At 26.1% G+C, this 17,474-nt stretch overlaps 1 protein-coding gene across 11 annotated transcripts in view; it reads right to left on the bottom strand.

Annotated features, from left to right (window-relative positions):
* The window catches only part of LOC117169264 (putative transcription factor capicua), a 206,716-nt gene that overhangs the window by 70,319 nt on the left and 118,923 nt on the right, over positions 1-17,474 (bottom strand). For all 11 annotated transcript variants that reach the window (XM_033355541.1, XM_033355543.1, XM_033355542.1 and 8 more), the window contains 3 exons: positions 15,512-15,906; positions 9,146-9,713; positions 1,346-1,597 (listed from right to left, as the gene is read on the bottom strand). In XM_033355541.1, coding sequence (XP_033211432.1) covers positions 1,346-1,597; positions 9,146-9,713; positions 15,512-15,886 — 1,195 coding nt within the window. In that variant the 5' untranslated portion in view covers positions 15,887-15,906. The remainder of the gene's footprint in view (positions 1-1,345; positions 1,598-9,145; positions 9,714-15,511; positions 15,907-17,474) is intronic.

Raw genomic sequence — 17,474 nt, 5'->3', positions numbered from 1 at the left:
TATTTTATGTATAAAAAAAGTTGGAACGTTCAAAAAATGTTGAGGTTCAGAAAAAAAATGAAATAATTTTCAGTGAAGTTCCTACCAAAATTCAGTACCTAAACGTACTTTATTCTACTTTAATACATTTCCTAAAGTTTCAGCTCGATATTTTATTTACAAAAAAAGTTCTGAGGTTCAAAAAAACATTCAGAGAACTGAAAAACTGTGGTCGGTAATATAGGTATTTAGCTGTGTCACATGCCCTTAAAGATTTTATTATTTAATTCAAGATAGAATTTTATTGGTTTAATTCAACAATTTTATTCAAGTTATAATTTTTGGTCCAAATTCAACTATTTCGTTGAAAAATCTTTATTTTGGCTTAATAATTGAACAACTTAATTGAAATTTTGTTTCTATATTGACTAAAAAGTTTGTTTTTATTCAAAATTCAATTACATATTTTGTTCTCTTTTTTGGTTTGAGAATGCTTCTCTTTTTGTAGAAATTTCTTCTTTTGTTGGTTAAAAATGCAACTGCCCGGTTATAAATGACCTGTTTCGACAAAAATTCACATTTGCGGGTTAAGAATTCGACTGTTTTGTTTCCTCGTATAGTCGGATCAAAAATTACAAGTTTGACAGATTTTTTAAAAACTATTTGGTAGAAAATTGATTAGACAATTTTAAATGTTAAATAATTCTCCTTTTCCTTAATTATGAAATTTTAAATTGAATGGGTTAAAAATGAAACATTTTAGACTAAACCAATGTTTGCACAGAAATTTAAAGTTAATAGAAAATCTTTAATTAATAATCTATTAATTTAAACTTATTAAAAAATTGAAAAAACATTGATAAAGATTCAATCAGAAGTTTACATTTTATTAATTATATAAGCTTTTAAATTTAAGCAGATCAATTTGTAATGTTATAATCAGTAAATTGTTTTATTTCAAACGGATTTAGAATCCTGTTGTGAAATCAATTATTGTTCACTTTTAATTTATATGTGCAATTCAATTAAAAAATGTCACCTAAAATTAAGAATCTTAAGTCGATATTTTTTTGAAATGAAAGATTTTAAAATTAAGCATTGTAAACTGAATAAAATCATACTTTAAAAAGTTAAGAACTGAAATTAACATGTAAAGAAAATTAAACACAAAGCTATTTTAAATTTGTAAATAATTTCTCAGAAAAAAGAGAAAAGATAGAAAGATTTTTTTTAATAGCAATTTATCCTCATGCGATCTAAAAATTTGCGATATATCAAAAGTTCACAACTCGTCTTGAAAGCGTTCAGAAAAATTACACAATTTTCAGATTATAAATGAAAAAGTACTTTTTCAATTTGTACAAACCTGCATCCGGAAATGTGATGTCTTCCCGATCTAAATCATCTTCACTCTCGATTTCCTCGTATAGTCGGCTCCCATTGCTGAGTGCCGTACTTGCAGAATGAACTGGAGTACTTGTCAGCGCCATGAGAGGACTTGTACCTGTAGTTCGGTAATAACCACTGGAGTCACCACCATGCGTCGAGATATGAGACGAATGTTGGTGCGTATGCAGTTGTAAAAGCGCCCCTGGAGCTTCCAAAGAATTCCGATAATCTGATCAACAACCAAAAATACAATTTAAAAGCATTCATTTTAATCAGGGGCCATTCATAAATTACCCAGTCCCTTTTAGGAGTGGTGTAGTCGTGGCCTGGTGCCGCCAGGGTACTTTTTTTGAAGGCCTGGCGCCGCCAAATCACTTTCTTGTCACATGAAATTTTTTTTCATTTATGGGCCATCCATAAAATACGTTGGCAATTTTGGCCTTTTTAGACCTCCCTCCACCCCAAAACTAACGTAGCTATTTGCTAAAGATGGATTTTATGTTTATAAATTCTTTTAAATAAAATTAATGTAGATAATCTATTGAATTTAATACATAAGACTTTCAATTTCTAAGATTTCAAGCCGAAATATATTGCATTTTTGACAAAATAGTTGAATTTGCAAAACAAAAATAGGGATTTTCAAGAAAAAAATAATTTTCAACCAAACAGTTGCGTTAGTAACCAAATAGATGAACTTTCCAGTAAAAGGTACGAGTTGAATTTTCCAGGAATAATTAAATGTGTAACAAAATAGTTGAATTTTCAGCAAACAAAAATGCATTTTTAATTAATTAGTCAAATTTTCTAACAAAATATTTAAAATTCAATCAAATATTTAAATTTTCAAAACAAAAAGACAAATTTTTTAGAAGACAATTGTATTTTTTTTAAGTTCATCTTCTACCAAGAAAGATGACTTTTCTATCATTAATGATGAATTTGCAAAGAAGAATAAAATTTTTAAACTAAAAAATCGAATGTTTTAGAAAACAGTGGACTTCTAAATCGGAAAGGACGAATTTAAAAAAAAATCTCAAACAAGAAAGATGAATTTTAACACGACAGTTGAAGTCTCAACTAAAAAGTTCCACAAACAAGAATAATTTTGTACCCAAAAAGAAGATATTTCAACAAAATTTATACAAATAGTTTAATTTTTGACTTATACCATTTGCAGGACAAAGTTTCGACCAAAAATGTAGTAGGTAAATTTTTACATAAAAACTGTGATAAAAGAAAATAACTTTGAGCAAACAAACAGCGAATTTTCAATCAGAATTTTCAATTTTCAAGCAAAAAGATTAACTTTCCATAAAGAAGATTAATGTTCTATTAAAAAAAAAACGAATTTCCCATCTATCCAATATACAAGATAAATTTGTAACCAAACATAAAACACTCAAATTTTTATATAACAAAAAAATAATAAGTTTGAACAAACAAAGAAACAAAAATTTTCACAAAATTTTTTAATTTTCAACCAAAAAGTTTAACGTTCTAGCCAATACTTGATTTTTCAACTATAAATATGAATCCTTAATACAAATTTTTTTTACAAAGTGGTTCAACTTTAAGTCAAATAATTGACTTTTGACAAAAAAAAAAATTAATTTTCAACGAAGCATGTGACAGTTGATATTTCAACTAAACAATTGCATTTTTAATAAAAAAGGATAAATTTTCAATCAAGAAGATTAAATTTCTACCAAGACGAATTTCCAACAAAACATATAAATTTTCAACCAAAAACTTTAACTTTAAACTATAAAAGACAAATGGGATTAAAAGGGATTATATCATATTTCAATGAAATTTCGAAGAAATATTCCGCAAGAGTTAAGTTATTTTAAAATATTTTAGTAGTTTAAAATATTTTAAAAGCTCTTAACAAGAACTTTTAAAGAATTTTCAATGATCTCAAGGGACTTCATAGAAGTTTAAACATTAAATGGGATTTCAAGAAATCTCATAAGATTTTATGTATTTTCCCGGGATTCCCAAGGATTTTAGCATATTTTAATTAAATTTGAAATAATTTATTCACACATATTGAGGGATTTCAAAAAATTTCAAAGATTAAAGTAGATTTAAAAATATTTTAAGGTATTTACAAAGATTTTAAGATATTCTAAGAGATTTCAACGAATTTTCAAGGGATTAAACAAATTTCACGGAATTTCCAGAAATTTCATCAGATTTATTGCAATTTCATGGCATATGAAAGGTTTTTATAACATATTTTAATTAAATTTTAAAGAATTCATTCGCAATAATTGACAAAATGTGAGTTTTCAAGATTTAGAGATTTTCAAAGATTCCAAAGTATTTTCTAAAACTCGAAAGTATTTAAAAGATTTTCGGAAATTTAAAAACAATTTCCATTAAAGCAATTTTTTTACAATTTATGATATTATTACTACCCTCAAAATTATTCAAAATTTATTAAGTTTACGGGGCTTTGTACTATTTCATTTTTTTTAAAACATTATGAATTGTTGTTAAAATACAAACTTGAATGAATTGATCAAAGATTTTTAGAAAGTTGCATTATATTTAGGGTTCATTTTAAATGACTTCTAATTGTAAAAATGGTGTTTCGAGTAGTAAGTGACTAAATTATATTTAATAAGTCATGGCAAGATGTCAAGTTTCTCCAGGTCTCCTTTTTTTACATAAAATAATTAAATAACCGATTGTTATAGATGTAAAAAATGAGCCATTTCATTATTTATTGGCAAACAATTTTGAAAGAAAAGAGAACCATAAATAAACAAATTATTCATTTTTGCGAGAGTAAGTCGCCTCTGAAATCCTTGAAATCTTTGTGAATACCTTGAAATCTCCTGAAATATTTGTGAAATCTTTTTGAATTGTAGTAAAATATTTGAAATTTTTAAAATATTTTTCATCTTTGCAATATGTTGACAGTATTAATATCTTTGCAAGTGTACGAAATCATTGAAATCTGGTGTACAAACCTTTTTCAAGTCTTAAAAATCCTTGCAATCTTTATGAAAGGTTCCAAATCTTTGAAACCTTTGTCAAATCTTTTTAAATATTTGTCGCAATTGTTCCTAATTATTTTTTTAATATTTTGTATTGATCGAAATCGTTGAATTATTTGAAAGATTAGTGAAATCTTTTAAAAACTCTGAAATCCTTTAACTTTTTTGAAAGTTTTAAAATCTTTGTGAAATTCTTGTGAAATATTTTTAATCTAGCGTAAACGCCTTTTTTAAATCTTTAAAATCCGTAAAATCTTTGTAAAATGTTAAAAATCCGTTCAAATTTTTTTAAATCTTTAAAATATTTTAAAACCTTTTGAAATCCTTAGTAATGTTTTGTAATCTGATGTGCACTTAAAACCCGAATGGTGAAATCCCTTGAAAAATCCGTTATATGACCATGGCTTAGTCTAATTCTGAAACTGAATCAACATGTGTGTGTGTGTACATTGTAATCTATAAAACAATTGGTAAAGTCTACAAACAATGCTTAGAAATCTCTATTTATTCTGTAGGGAATAAAAGATAAATTATATCTTGATTATATCTTGAGATGTTTCTTTCATAATAGATTATAAGAGTTAAATTACTTTTCGCATTTCAATAAAATAACCGTTTTAAAAGAAAACAATTTAATAAAAGAGTAAGACGTTCAGTTTGAATAGAAAAAATATAACAGTTTAATTACAGGTCGTTTTTTCTTGCGCAGTTATGAAATTTAGAAAAATAACATTATTGTCAATTGAAAAAAATGCAAAGTACGTTTTTTGATAACATTCTGTATATTTTTAACAAATAGTAAAACTTTTAACTAAAAAGATAAATTGTTAACCAAAAAATGAAATAGTTAAATTTTCAACAAAATACAAAAATTTCCAACTCTTTGAGGTTCTAAGTAGAAAAGGTAAATTTTCTACAAAAAGAAAAAAAAATGTTCAACAAAAATTGTTAGTTTTTCAACATCAAAAATTAAATTTTCAACCAAAAATGGAATAGTGAAATTTGCAGTAAAAAAATGCAATTTTCAACAACGTAGTTTAACTTGCAACAAAAAAGGGAATTGTCAACTAAAAAAGAAAAAAAATCAACCAATAATGGAACAATTAAATTTTTTGTTAAAAAAATTTATTTTAAATACAAAAAAAACTAAATTTTAGATAAAAATAGTTGAATTTTCAGTCATAGAATTGAATAGTTGATATTTCAACCAAAAAAGTTTTTCAATATTTTAATATTAAATGAAAAATACTTTAATTAAAAGAAGAAGACGAAATTGAAACAAATTACTTAATTTTTCAGTTTAAAAATGAATTTTTAACGAAAAAAATGAATTTGCAATTAAAAAAAAAAATTGTAATCAAAAGTGAAATGGTTCGATTTTCAGTTCGAAAAATAATTCTGAACCAAAAAAATAAGGTTTAAACAAAAGACTTGAATTTTCAACCAAAAATAATGAATTTTTAACCAAGAAAATTAAATTTCAAACAAGACTAATTTTCTACCAAAAAGTTGAATTTTCAACTAAAAAATTAATATTGACCCCAAACAAATTTTGTTAACAAAGTACTTAGTTAAATTTGTAGCAAACCAGTTAATTTTTTAACCAAGGAAATTCATTTTTAACCAAGATAAATGAATTCACGATTCATAATAAAAAAAAGTGCATTTTTAAACAGATAGTTAAATTTATAACTAAAAAGATCAATTTTCAAGAAAAGAAAAACTAATTTTTATAAACTAGTTACATTTTCAACCGAAAAATTATTTTTTAACCAAAAAGATTTATTATTAAGCAACAAGATTAATTTTCAACTGAAGAAGATGAATAAGAGTTAATAAATGACATGAATTTTATCTAAATGGTTCATTTCCAAACTATAAAAGGCGAATTTTTAACCAAAAAGGGCCAATTAAATTTTCAATTAATCAACTTTTAATGAAAAGAACTGATTTTCACCAAAATAGTTTATTTTGATCCAAAGAGATGAATCTTCAGCAAACAAAGTAAAATGTAATATTAGGTATTCCAAACAAAAATATTTTTAATTAAAAGCCGTTGAATTTAAAATCGTGTAATTTTTCAAACAAACAAAAATCAGTTTTTAACCAAAAATAAAATTTTTTAAAATGAAAGACAATTTTTCAGCAAAATAGTTCAATTTTCAACAAAAGAGAAGAAACTTCAACTGAAAAAATAAAATAAAAAAACAGATAATTTCCGAAAAAAGACGATTTTTCTCCAAAAAAAAGTTCGCTTCACAACATTGAAAATGTTTTTCCCTCTAGTGTTCGCTATAGAAATTGAGTATTCTAATATTACGTAACGCTCGGTCGGTAACATCAAAATCTGTAAGGTTATACCACTTGGTGGACTGCAAATCATTGTTAGATAGGAGTTTGACTAAAATTTATTAATTTCGGCGAAATTAAGTAAAAAATCGTGATATAGCTTTTCCTTTATGAAAGAAAAGCCATTTATTTCATTATTTTTGGCAATTTAAAAAATATGCGATTAGGCAATCCATCACGAAAAATTATAATTTACCGTAATTGAGGTTATAACCTCAATTGCCGACAACTTATGTCATTATACTTTTCGATAATTACTGATTTTAAGTAGTTTCATATAAAATAAGGTTATATCAAAGAGACTAAAAGATTTTAAAAGACTTTAAGTGATCTTAGGATTTCTCGAAATATTTTTAAAGATTTCAAAAAATTTTGAAGGGATTTTAAAAGAATACAGAAAAATTAAAGGATTGTTAAGGAATTTTAACGATTTTTTAAAGAATCCAAAAAGGTTGAATGATTTGTAAGCGATTTTATAAGATTTTACGATAGTTTATGTGATTTAAAAAAAAGTCAAGCGAGTTATTGAAAATTTATCAAAACAGCTGATGTAATAAATTTAAAGAGATTTCAAGGTATTTAAAGAAATTGATTTAAGGATTTTCAAGAGATTTGAAGGAACCTAAGAAAATTTACAGGATTTTGGATTTAAAAGATTTGAATTAATTTTAGTAAATTTTACAAGATTTTAAATTATTTCAAATAAGTTGAAGGGAGTTTAAAAAAATTCCGAGGATTTTAAGGATTTTTATCTCACGAGATTTTTAAGAATTCAAGTGATTTCCAGGAATTACTAGGGACTTCGCGGAATCTTAAAGTTTTTTTTTAAAGGATTTAAAAATAATTAAAATTTTTTTAAGGATTTACGAGTTGCTAAGTGCGTTTTTGAAAATTTATTTTAAGAGCTTTTAATGAATTTGAAAAAATGCAAAGATTTTATGAATTTTAAAGAGATTTAAAGGAATTAAAATTTTTTTCAAGGATTTTAATTGATTTGAATTAATTTTAGTCAATTTCGAGAAACTTTGAATGAATTTAAATGATCGTAAAGAAGTTACAGAGATTTAAAAAAAAATTCGGAGGATCAAGAAATCTTACAGGATTTCTCAGAGTTCAAGTGATTTTAAGGAATAGCTAGAGACTTTTAGCGGGATATTAAAGGTTATTTTAAAAAAATTTAAAAATATTTCTATAAGTTTTAGTTACTTTATAGAATGTTAAGCAATTAATTTAAAAGTTTTTTGAAAAGATTTTCAATTATTTGAAAAAATTCAAAGATTTTAAGGATTGTCAAGAGATTTAAAGGAATTTAAGAATATTTTAATAATTTTACGTGATCAAAATTAATTTTAGTCAATTTCGAGATACTTCGAAAGATTTGAAATGATTGCAAAGAATTTGAAGGGATTTAAAAAAAATTAAAAGAAGTTTAAGGATTTTCAAGAAGTCTTATCGGATTTCTATGAAGGTTCACAGTCTTTGATCATTTTTGTTTTCTCAAAGTGCAAAAATAATTTCTTGTCTTCTTTGAAAAACACACTTTAAAGAACTACCAAAATTCAAAATTTTTTACCGCCAGCTATTATAACAATTCAGCCTAACCTGAATCACGGCACATATTATATTTTTTCTGGATGGATTGTCCAAATCGCACACTTTCTCCATTGCTAAAAATTATTAAAGAAATGGCTTTTCTATGAGAAAAGCAAAGCCATATCACGATTTTTCACTTACTTTCGCCTACAAAAATTAATTTTAGTCAAACTCCTATGTAATCAATGCTTTTCAGTCCACCAAGTGGTACGGCCTTATAGAATTCGACGTTACCGACCGAGTATGACGTAATGTTAGAATACTCAATACAAAAATTTGGAAAACACTACTTTGAAACGTTACTTTAGTAAACAATAATGTTATATTTGTGAAATTCAGAATGACTGACACTTTGACTCTATTTTACGAATTAACTATAAACTTCCATTAATAATGTGTATGAAAAAAGCTATTTTTCATAAATTAAATTGGAATTTTCGCAGAACACGGAAACGACCAGATCGCGCTCTCTGATGATTGGTAAACTCTCCCATTTATGAATAGCCTCTTATGAAATTCAAACCTTCCTTTCAAAATATGTGCTTGAACTTCCGAACGTTCGAACGAACGACATTCTTTACTGATGATTTTGTGAACCAAAAAAAGTCCTCAAAATTTAGTTAATTTATATTTGAAATAACTTATTATTGAAACAGATCTATCATGCGTATTTTAAATTGCTGTTGGAACAATATTTATGAGTAAAATAGAAATAGTGAAAAATATTTCGTGCATTTGAACGTTCTAAACTTCAGGTACATGTTCAAAATGCCAGTAACGAGTTAATTCGTTGTTATTGGGACACCAAGATGAATAATGTGAATTACCACTAGTATCAGCCCTCAAAGATTCGCAGTCCTCCATCCCTTCTTCAAGTTCGTCCCACCAAGGTGGTTGCACCAGTCTCAAGTCAGCACGTTTCACGATATAACTGTCACTTTGATCGTCCTCCCTCGGTATCTTAACAACAAAACGCTTTGGCTTTGTTAATATTTTGCACACAGTCCCTTTTACAAACACACTTGTCATTGTGTCAATGTGGCTATTCGCAGTCGGACACCTGACACACACCTTTGAATCTATCTTGACCTGCTCCACCGACGGGCTAGCGTCACCTATCACATCGTATTTCCCTACACCGAGAACATCACTATAACGCACCAGCTTCCCTTCGCCGTCGAACTCGATAAAAATTTCCCCGAGAGTCGCGTTTCGAATGACACCAGGATAATAGCCGGAATCTCTTAAAGCTAACACTCGGTGGTCGCGCCACTCGCTGAGATCAATTGCGACCGGAGCTGGTCGAGGACGAGAACGCGGTGATTCTTCTCGAAGCGAGTAGTCCACAGCTGTACTTTGTGGAGGTAAAACCACCACCGACTGACCCGAAGCCATCTGGAAAAGAGAAAGAAAAATACAGATTACAACCACGGGATTGTTACAGAAGTCGAATTTAAACATTCCAGGAGATTTCCAGGACAACTTTTTCTTTTTGATCTGTTCATAATTTGAAATCAAAGCTATTTCAAAGTATTATACTGTTTTATAAAACATGTTTTTTTTTCAGTTTCTAGGATTTCAATTAATATATGTTGAATTTAGAAAGTGAAATTTGAGGATTTTACCGTTACTGAAATGACAGGGGGTGAATCTTGTAGATTTTTTGATGCTGGAAAGGAATCCATTTTAGGGTGGCCGTTTTAATCAAAGAAAAAAATTCCCGGTCATTTACCGGTTCGCAAATATTTTTCACGGCCAATGAAATTTTAAAAATCAAACTATATTCTAAACTTTTTTCCATATAAAGTAATAAACAATAAACAAAAAATAAAAGCACTCAAAGTTAAACACTTGATTTCCAAACTTTTAAAATTGAAGTTTGAAAGTTTTCCATTAAAAAATGGTGTATTCAAATGCTCAAAAATTTACACGTACCAAATGGAAGGTACTAACACTTTTCAATTAAACATTCTTAAATGAAATGCAAATAAACTGCGAAATTTAGAACTTTTATAAATTATAGAGCTCAAAGATTCAGATTAAGTTCTAGAAATATAAATCCACGTTAACATTTTCAATAGGCTAAATTAAGGAATCAAGCAATAAACTTTTAAAATATTCAAAATTATAGTAATTTAAGTGCTAGACACATTAAAAATTGAAAAATAATTTTTTTAACTTAGCAGTCCTTAAATTAAAAGTTAAGTTATTTGTATTTTAAATAGTCTAGGCATCCTTTAAAAACTTAAAAATTTTATTAAAAAATCTTGAGAAATCTAGAAGCAGTTTAAAATTTTTCCAAATTTAAAATAATTTTTGAATTTTTTTTCGGAACTTTTAAATATATTTCGAAATCAATTGAATTTTTTCTATAACTTTTAGAAAATTCTGCGAATTGTGACAAATTAAATTTGAATCTATAAATAACAATAGAACACTTATTATTTGTAGCAATATTAGAGCAATTTTAAGAGGTATTTACAAGCTTTAAAAAGATTCGAATTAAATTAAGAACTTGAAATAATTTCACATACTTACAGCCGAATTTAAAATAAAATGTAGATTTATGCAGATTTCAAACAAAAAAGTTAGAATTTTTTTAAGAATTGTGAGACTTCATAAGAATAAAAAATTTTTGAAGATGCTTAGAAAAATTGAAAATGATTTTTTACTTTGAAAAATTATTGTAACAGCAAGTTTAAGAAGATTTTAAGAGATTTAAAAAATGATCAAAAAAGAACATGGATATTTTTCAGCATTTTATTTAATTTGGAAAATTTTCAAAATTGCAGGAAAATTTCTATCAATTTTAAAATCTATTTAGAAGTTCTGAAAAAAATGTTAACACAGTTCGATCTAAGTACTTGAAATAATTTCAAGTGTTTAATTAATTTTTAATCTTTTCAAAACTTCTAAATATCTCTTAAAATTACTCAAATTTTTTCTACAAATAATAAATGTTCAATTGTTATTCATGCATCAGAATTTTAAAATTTCACTTATAAATTAAACACTTTTTAAATAAAACAATTAAAATTATAATGATAAAAGTTTAAAAGCTCTTTGAAATTCTAGGGATTCAAAGCTTTCTATGTAAAACAATTCAGTTTCAAATGGTTCAATTTAAATATTTGGAATCAATTGAATCATCTTCAATGAACATTAAAATTTTGCTAAATATTAAATACTTATTCTTTTTCTACATTAAGAAATTTCAAATTAAATAGCATAAAAATTAAATAATTTAGACTCACAATATTTTTAATTTAATAAAAACCTTTAATTATGACTATATTATTATGGATTTATTTTAAAGTTGAAAATAGTAAAACGCACGTTTACATTTTTTGATCACTAAAAAAAATTAATAGAAATAATATAAAAACCCTGAAATAATTTATCATTAAATTTATTTATTAAATTTAATATAGAAAATAATATAAAGGAAACCCTGAAACTCTGAATTAAAAATCTGTTATTGACAAATCATGAAAATTTTTATTTAAAAATAAAATTATCGAAACAAATGATATATTAATTCCAATTCTCATTAAGATATTCGGATTAAAACAGTTACAATCTGGAAATCCTCAAATTTTGAACGGATACAAAATTGTTTGCTCAAATCAATTATTGTTCAGATTTCTACATACTTAGAGTATAGATCAATTTTAAAAATTATTCATTCATTTATATTTACAGTTGATAAAATAAAACTGTTTTTATCAAAAATGGTAAACCTCAAATGCTTTTAATTTTTAATTGTATAAATCTTCAAAACTGCACTTTAATCATTTAAAAAACTGTTAAAATCGAACTTGGGCTGGAAAATTGTTTAAGTGAAAGTTTTTCGAATTAAGCTTTCTAAAGTAAATGATATAATAATTGATAAAAATCACAATTTAACAAATTATTTAAAAAACGATTGAAATCAAAGTTGGACAAAAATTTTAGATTAAAATTTTTGTAAAATTCCCGATCAAAAAATAAATTCACTGTCACTTCCCGGTTTTCCCCGATCTCATACAATTCCCAATCATTTCCTGGTTTTCCAGGATTCCCGGTCCAGCGGCCACCCTGCATTTGCAGAAATTGTCTAGGGTTTGGAGTAACTTTAGGTTAAATCATAAAAAAAACTGGACAAATTGACCAAAATGCTTTTACTGTGGGGGCACGGATTTGTTGTTCCTTCTCAAAATGGCATCGTATCTAGTCTTCAGCTTTAAAATTTATGTTTGATTGCCGCTTTACGATAATTTTTTGGCTGAAATATGCACGTTTGAACTCGAGTTTGACCATTATTGGATCATTGTGATCATCCAGTCAATTGAGGCAAGATTAGAAGATAAACCAGGGAATGAAGACAGGATCAGATGATGAAGATGATAAAGATGATGATGATGTTGATCCAGGCAGTGAAGACAAGAACGAATAATGATAATGGTCCAGCCAGTGAAGGCAGGATCAAATGCTGATAATGATGATGATCCAGTAAGTAATGATAAGATCAAATGATGATAATGGTCCAATTATGGTCAAACTTGAATATATCAGCTAAAAAAATCGTACAACAGCAATCGAAAATGGATTTTAAAGCTGAAGACTAGTACTATACGATGCCGTTTTCAGAAAAAAGAAAAAATATATCCGGCCGGATTAATTTTCAGCATCTCAAAATCTATAAGATTCACCGCCTGTCATTTCTATAACTGACCATCGCAAGAATCTGTTAGAATAGAAGTTATTCTTGAATAAATTGGCACCATCAATTAATTAAATAATACTGAAAACACAACTAAGCATTTCTTGAATGTGTTTCTATATCCATGAATTTCAATCATAATTTAAACAAGTTTTTATTTCATCTTCTTACATTAAAATTTAGTGCATATTTAAGTAAAATTAATGTAGGTACTATATTAAATTCAATTTAAACCTCTTCAAAATTCTTAATTTTACGAGTAATTTTTAGCCTAATGGTTGCATTTTCAACCAGATTAATTTTCTTACAAAAAAAATGACGAATTTTCAACTAAGAAAGGGACTTTTCTATCAAAAAAGATTTTTCAGTCAATAGAGAAAAATACATGTAACCAAATTGTTGAACTTTCAAGCAAAAAAGGTGAACCCTTTACAAAACAGTTGAATTTTCAACCGAAAAATATTAATTTTCAACCAAACAGTTGAATCTTTAACTAAAAAATGTCATTTTTTACTCAAATAGTTCAATATTAAACTAAAAAAATAAGCTTTCCATAAAAAATGAAATAGTTAAATTTTCAGTTATAAAAATAAATTTTCCACACAAAAAATCAACTAAAATGATGAATCTTCAACTGAAATAGATGAATTTTAATCCAAAAACATATATTTTTAACAAAAGAGTATAAATTCTTAGCCAAATATTTTTATTTTTAACCAAATAGATAAATTTTTAACTAAAATGGTAAATATTTATCTGGAATACTTAAATTTTCAATAAAAAATATGAATTTCCAACAAAATCGTTTAATTTTCAGTTAAGAACATTAATTTTCAACCAAACTGATGAATTTTCAACTAAAATGATGAATCTTCAACTGAAATATTTTATTTTTGAAATAATAAAATAAACTTTCATCTAAAATGATGAATCTTTACTCAGAGTGATTGAATTTTCAACCAAAAAGATTAATTTTCATTTTAAAAAAATTATTATTTTTAAAACCAAAAATTGAATATTCAAATTTGTTCAACTGAAGAGATGAATTTTCAATAAAAATGGTGAGCCTTGAACAAAAAAAAATCAATTTTATCAAAAGAATTACATTTTCAACCAAATAATGCGAATTTTCAACTAAAAAAAAATTACGAACAAAATGTTGAATATTCAAATAAAAAGAACAATATTTAATCAAATATTTCAGTTCCCAAGGTGAAAAGTCGAAAATTTTAGAAAAAAGATGACTTTTAAACCTGAAAAAAAAAATTTTCAAGAAGAAAGTAAAATTACAATCAAGAAAGATAAATTTTAACCAAATAAATGAATTTTCAATAAGAAATGTCAATTTTTAACCAATCAGTTAGACTTTTAGCCAAATAGTTCAATTTTTAAGGCAAAAGGCGCATTTTTTGTAAGACAGATTAATTTTCAACAAAAAAGGTTGATTTTAAACCAAGACAGATGAAATTTCAACCAAATGGTAGAATTTGCAAATAAAAAATATTAAAACTGAACCATAAACACTTGCATTTGCATCCTATTAGTTGAATTTTAAAATGAAAAATACGAATTTTTTAGAAGACAGTTGAAGTTTAAACAAATAAGTTCATTTCCAACTTTAAAAGACAATTTTTTATATAAAAAGAAGTTTTTTCTATCCAGAAAGGCAAATGTTCAACAAAATAAGATAAATAACAAAGCAGTTGGATTTTCAACAAAATAATTAAATTTTTAACTTACAAAAGTGAAGTTTTAACCAAATGGTAGGATTTTTAAACAAAAAAATATCAAAATTAACTCAACAGCAGTTGCAATATCAACCAAACGGCATAATTTTTTAGAATACAGTTGAATGCTTAACAAAAAAAGTTGAATTTTGAACAAATTAATTGAATTTTCAACCAAATAGTTAAATTGTTCACATAAAAATATGACATTTAAATATTTTCTACAAATAATAAGTGCTCAATTATTTTATACTACAAATTAAAATAAATAAATATTTTTAAAATACCGATAAATGCTAAATAAATCAAATAAGTATGAACATTATTATTGTTCAGTGCATTAAAATTCAACAATTTCACTTGAAAAATAAACATTTTTTAAATAGAACAATTAAAATTGTAACATTCAAACTTTAAAAGCTCTTCGAAATTTTAATGATTCAAGATTTTCTATCTCAAGCAATTCAGTTTCGAATTGTTTACATTTAAATATTTGGTTTCAATTTACTAGTCTTAAATGAAAAGTAAAATATTTCTAAATTTTTTAAAATCCTGTTGAAATAGAATTTGGACAGATTTTTATTCTAAAAATTTGTAAAATTCCCGGTTAAAAATTAAATTCACTGTTATTTCATCGTTCAGAGGCCACCCTGTAAATTGCCAAGGTTTCAAATTGAAAGAAATCTTCTAAATTAGTTTTTATCTTCTATATTCAAAGAGGAATCTACAAGGTAAAACATTGATTGGATCAGAATTTGAGTTACCTGAAAGCAGTCTACTTGTTGGAGTTGCGATTGTTGGGGTTGCGGATGTGGCAGAGACATGGCTGAATGAACTAATGTTGAATGACTATTAATTGGCTGATTGGTTGCTCGTATGCTGATCATGTTGTTGAGATTGCAGGTGACGTTGCTCGTGTCCATTTCCTCGAGTTCCGACGGATCGAATTTTCTTTTTTTCGGAAGTTTCTTGGCGCTAATCGTCGGGTCCGACGGGTCTCGTTGCGGCGGAGGTGGAGGCGGGGGTGGTTGATCAGAGGCAGATTTATCATCAATCGCCCCTCCACCCCCGCCTGTTCCATATTGCCCTCCTCCAAGGGAATCCCGCTTCTCGTGCATCTCGGGATGCGCAGTCAGCATCTTGCCAACCTCACACTGCTCTGTAATTCAAAATTATTTTGATTTGAATCAACAAGTTCAAATTAAAAAAAAATAATTTAATTTTTAATAGGAGAGAACACTCTACAAAGGATAACAATTAATTAAAAGCACACATATACCTACAATAATTAATAATAATTTTAATTCATTAACACATGCAGGTTTCAAACTATTAATTAAAGTAAATAAAATATTTGCATATATTTGTATTCTAAATTAATTTTCAACATCAAATTCTTTGTAAGCGGAATAACAAAATTTGAGATTCAAATTTTAAAATATAAAACAAAAGACGAATTGTTAACCAAATAGTGAAACTTTTAAGCAACAGAGACGAATTTGCAACAAAATAGTTGAATGATCAAACTAAAAATATGAGCTTTTAACCATATGGTCGAATTTTTGATAAAACCAAAAATAGTTGAATTTTCAACCAAATAGTTCAAATATGAAACAAATTTTCAATCATATGTGTGTGTGTGTGTATATATATATAGCAATAAATCAAATATTTGATTTTTCAATCTACAAAGATAAATTTTCATAACGAAACGTAATAGTTGGTACTTCAATAAAAAAATCAGAAATCTCTCATTTTCTACCAAAAGATGTGAATATTAAAACAAAATAGACGAACTTTCAAGTGAAAAAATAAATTTTGTACAAAAAAAAAATTTTAACAAGTAAAGATTTGTCAATCAAGAAAAAAAAGTTGACCCAAATTGTTCAACTTTCAAGCCAAAACACGAATTTTCTCTGATACAAAATTATGTTAAAAAAGAGTTCAACTTTTACTCAAGCAGTGGAATTTTCAATTTAAAAAGATCAATTGAAAAAAATGTATACGCTTAACCTCAGAGATAAAATTTTAACTAAAATTATGCATACTGGATTAGACAAATTTCAATTTAAAAAAAAAGTAATTTCCAAAAAAAAAAAACTAATTTTCAAGCTACAAACATAACATTTCAACCAAATCGCCACATTGTTTAATCAAAAAAGATTAAACTTAAAAAAAAAAAAACCTGGATTTTCAAACCACGAAGACTAGTGTTCTACAAAAAAATAAATCTTCACTAAAAAGAAAAAATTTTAAATAAAAAAAGAAAAGTTACAATGTCAGATAAAAGAATTAATAAAAAAAACAATATTCAAACAAATAATTAAAGTTTCAACCACATAGATGAATTTTAGACGATTTTTTGATTGGCATAGTTCAATCCTGATTAAAAAAAAAAGAATCAATTTTCAACAACAAAATTTCAACCAGATATGAATTTTTAACTGAAATGATGAATCCTACAGAAACAAATAATTTTTGAACATAATGTTTCAAGCTTCAACCAAGTATAGTTCAATTTTTAACTAAATAAGAACAAATTTCAACGAATATTTTGGATATTACATATTTATATTTAGATATTATTAGATATTTCCAAGAAAATAGATTTTCGTTTTAAATGAAGAACATTTGAATTCAATCAAAAAAGACGAATTTCCCAAAAACAGATGAGCCTTCAAGAAAAACACATTACTTTTTTAACCTAAAAAAGACGAACTTTCCATA

This window comes from Belonocnema kinseyi, chromosome 3, assembly GCF_010883055.1.
Source record: "Belonocnema kinseyi isolate 2016_QV_RU_SX_M_011 chromosome 3, B_treatae_v1, whole genome shotgun sequence".
NCBI classification, from domain to species: Eukaryota; Metazoa; Arthropoda; class Insecta; order Hymenoptera; family Cynipidae; genus Belonocnema; species Belonocnema kinseyi.
This window is presented reverse-complemented; position numbering and strand designations above follow the sequence as displayed.